Source organism: Merops nubicus, unplaced genomic scaffold, assembly GCF_000691845.1.
Source record: "Merops nubicus isolate BGI_N331 unplaced genomic scaffold, ASM69184v1 scaffold10051, whole genome shotgun sequence".
Lineage (NCBI taxonomy): Eukaryota > Metazoa > Chordata > Aves > Coraciiformes > Meropidae > Merops > Merops nubicus.
Window position 1 is genome coordinate 10084 of NW_008587579.1, and position 3048 is coordinate 13131.

The 3048-nt window shown below is 39.1% G+C and overlaps 1 protein-coding gene across 1 annotated transcript in view; it reads right to left on the reverse strand.

Annotated features, from left to right (window-relative positions):
- Nucleotides 1-3012, reverse strand: part of LOC103781255 (signal peptidase complex catalytic subunit SEC11C) — a 4143-nt gene extending 1131 nt beyond the window's left edge. Inside the window, exons 1-3 of the mRNA XM_008948965.1 lie at nucleotides 2906-3012; nucleotides 1588-1737; nucleotides 2-100 (exon numbers count right to left, since the gene is read on the reverse strand). Coding sequence (XP_008947213.1) covers nucleotides 2-100; nucleotides 1588-1737; nucleotides 2906-2988 — 332 coding nt within the window. The 5' untranslated portion in view covers nucleotides 2989-3012. The remainder of the gene's footprint in view (nucleotide 1; nucleotides 101-1587; nucleotides 1738-2905) is intronic.
- Between the last annotated feature and the right edge of the window lie 36 nt (nucleotides 3013-3048).

The window sequence follows — 3048 nt, forward strand, 5'->3', positions numbered from 1 at the left end:
ATCTTTCTTCTCTAACCAGTTCTGACGTTCTTTGTACAAGCCTCTATCATCAACTTCATTATTATCACCTTTGGTCAGAAACTTGATGTTCCCATTTTCTCTAGAAGGCAATGAGGTGATAAACTAAATACCACTTAAATAAAAACCTTCAATTAATATCTGTAAAGCACAATGAAGATGAAGAGTGCTACGAGATTAGATAACAATGTTTACTTCCAGCCCTACTTGTCCTGCATATTTAACAAACACCATTAAATCATTAACGGTACTTACATTAACAGACTTTACTGACAGAGTTAATAGACTTTAACATGAAATGTTTTTTTAAAACACACCTAGATTGTAATTTGATGCAAGCAATTACACAACAGGCAGGAAAGGGATGTTATCCATCCAGAGCAGGCTCTAATTTCCTCAACAAAAGCAGTATGTGCCGGTTCTATGATTCTCTCTGGGTAAAAAAACCCAACCCTCTGCATTTTCAACAGAACAGAAATCTAACTCCGAAACATTGAATAATACTCTACTAAGAGCTTTATTTTCTTTCTTTTCTTTTTTTTTTCCAAAATTGTGGAATAGGATCCTGTGAAGTTATCACATATCTGAATTTAAACCACAAACTGCACAAGGTAGGCTCTAAAAATTCTCCCTCAGGAAAAAAAAAGCCGTGTAACAACACAATGCTTTAGCCAATTTTCCTCTAAGTTCTACACACTCATTTAACACTTAGTAGTCATATTTATGTCAAAATAAAGCTTTGTCCTTCTTTTGATGGAAATAGATATTTAAGACCCTCTAAAGTAGCTGCAAAATTTCACTATTTTGTCACTAACACTGCCATATGGTTTTAGGTCAACTCATTACTCATGAAACAACAAAGTTCCCCCCAGGATGGACACCTGCAGAGCTGAGGGCCAGGATGCTCCCTGGGAGCCCAAGCTGAGATCCTGACCTCTCCCGGCCACCCATCACTTAGTCCTTTTTGTGGGAACAGAGTCTTTAACACCCTGAACACGGCCAGGCCCTCACTGCTCCCTGCTGCCTCCAATGAACAGAGTACCTCGCACTGTGTCTTGACCAACGGGCACAAAAACAGTAAGAGTCTCTCCTTCCACTCCCAGTCAGACCTCTTTGTGCACAACTCCCGTTCGCAAAGATCACACGCCTGTCAGCACTGATCTATAGTTCTGATTCTGAACCTTCTTCTTTCAGAGATTTGCTTTTGAAAGTAGTTATTTCTCATAACCAAAATCCCAGTTCTGCTGCTGAGTGGACTCTGCTCCCGTACCTGCTGCTGCTGCTGGCAAAAATGAACAAGTGCAGTGTGTGTCACTGGCATTCCCCTGGCACAGTTACCCTACTGCCAACCGGAGCAACTCTGCTGCAGGACAGGAGTCAAAGTCTCAAGAAGTGTGCCACAGAATCGGGGACAAAAGTGGGCCACATCCTAGAAGCAAGTTTTATCTTACAGCAGATCCTCACTTGCCTTTTTCATTTTTTTTTTTTTTTTTTCAAATTAAAATGTAATGGAAAGTCATGAAGAAGTAAATGATATTTAGAAATGAAGAGAAGGCCAAGCTGCATTACTTTTCATGTATTTTGATCACTCTGTGAACTATTGGAATGTCTCTGCCTTCAACTTTAAAAACAACTATTTCACCAGCTCTGATTGGGTCATCATGAAAATTTGTTAAGAACAACAGGTCTCCTCTGTGAAAAGCTGGTTCCATGCTGCCACTATAAATAAAAAGAAAGAAAGAGTTGATTAGCATTATGGTAAACGAATGGACCATGAAAACAAAGAGCACTTAATTCTTACAGATAAACTCACAATTTTAACAGGAATCCATAGCTTTACCCATTCAGTAACACTACAAAGACAACTAACAACCCAAACCTCAGGGAGTCCCAGTCTGAGCCAACCTACAGAAGACTTCCTTACCGCCTCAGTGAAAGAAAGAAAGAAGAAATAAAGTAACAAAAAAATGTTTCACAGTACAACAGAAGTAATTCTCTATACAGAAAGATCTTAATTAATGTAAGCAAGAGCTATGCTTACATCAGCAATTACTGTTAACAATCAGAAAAACCATGCCTTTTTTTCCAAAGCTAGCCATAGTATCTTTTGGGAACAACCTTTACGGTATGATTCCAGATCCTACACTAATAACAGACAATTCCCATTAAAACACTGTCATTTACTGCACACATTCCTTGCTGACACACACAATTTCTGCAAGGCTGAATACTCCATGAACATGTGTTTCCTCATCTATTTGATCAGCATGCAGGGGCCTGCAGGGTTAGCTCTTCACACTTCTGGTGTCTACCAGAAGCAAGACACCACTGAGAGTGAAGCAACAAGTATAATTTACTCATAAGAGGCGTTTCACTGTAACTCAATTTTCAAATAAATATACATATATGGTTACAAAACCCCCACCCAAATCCAAAGAAATAGATCAGAAAGCGTTCAATGGCTTCAGGAAGCCATCTTTTAGTTATTTTCTCCAGGAGACAACAGAAGCTTCATAGGATTACATGTATTCCTATTAAAGCAGAATTATTTTTTTTGATTTCTGACACCTATCCAGAGATTACTATCCCTAGTTAGCAGTATGTATTTCTGTAAGTAATCTTGAGTAGTTTCTCTATTAAGTGAGCAAACCTAGATTTTCAAAGGTTTCACATATCTACTGCTCCTGCAAGCTTCAATGAAAACTCAGCTGCAATTACAAGAGCAGCCTTTGCTCAGTGTCCAGAGCCAGAGTCAGAAGGAAGCAAGCGTTTGAGTATTCCTAAGTGGATGGGATTTCAAACTCCTCATCTATCCAAGAGGGAAGGGGAAGAGATAAAGGACAGGTCAATATTTGGCCTTCAACAAAAAGCCTTTACATGGACTTACCTGAGCACCACAACAATGGGGCTTTCACTTCCAGTAATGACGATCAGCCCCTTCCATATCATAAGGGCAGAAGACACTATCATAGCAAAATTTAAGACCTGGTAATACAGCTGTATGAAACAAGAAAATGGTTTTTAAAAGTT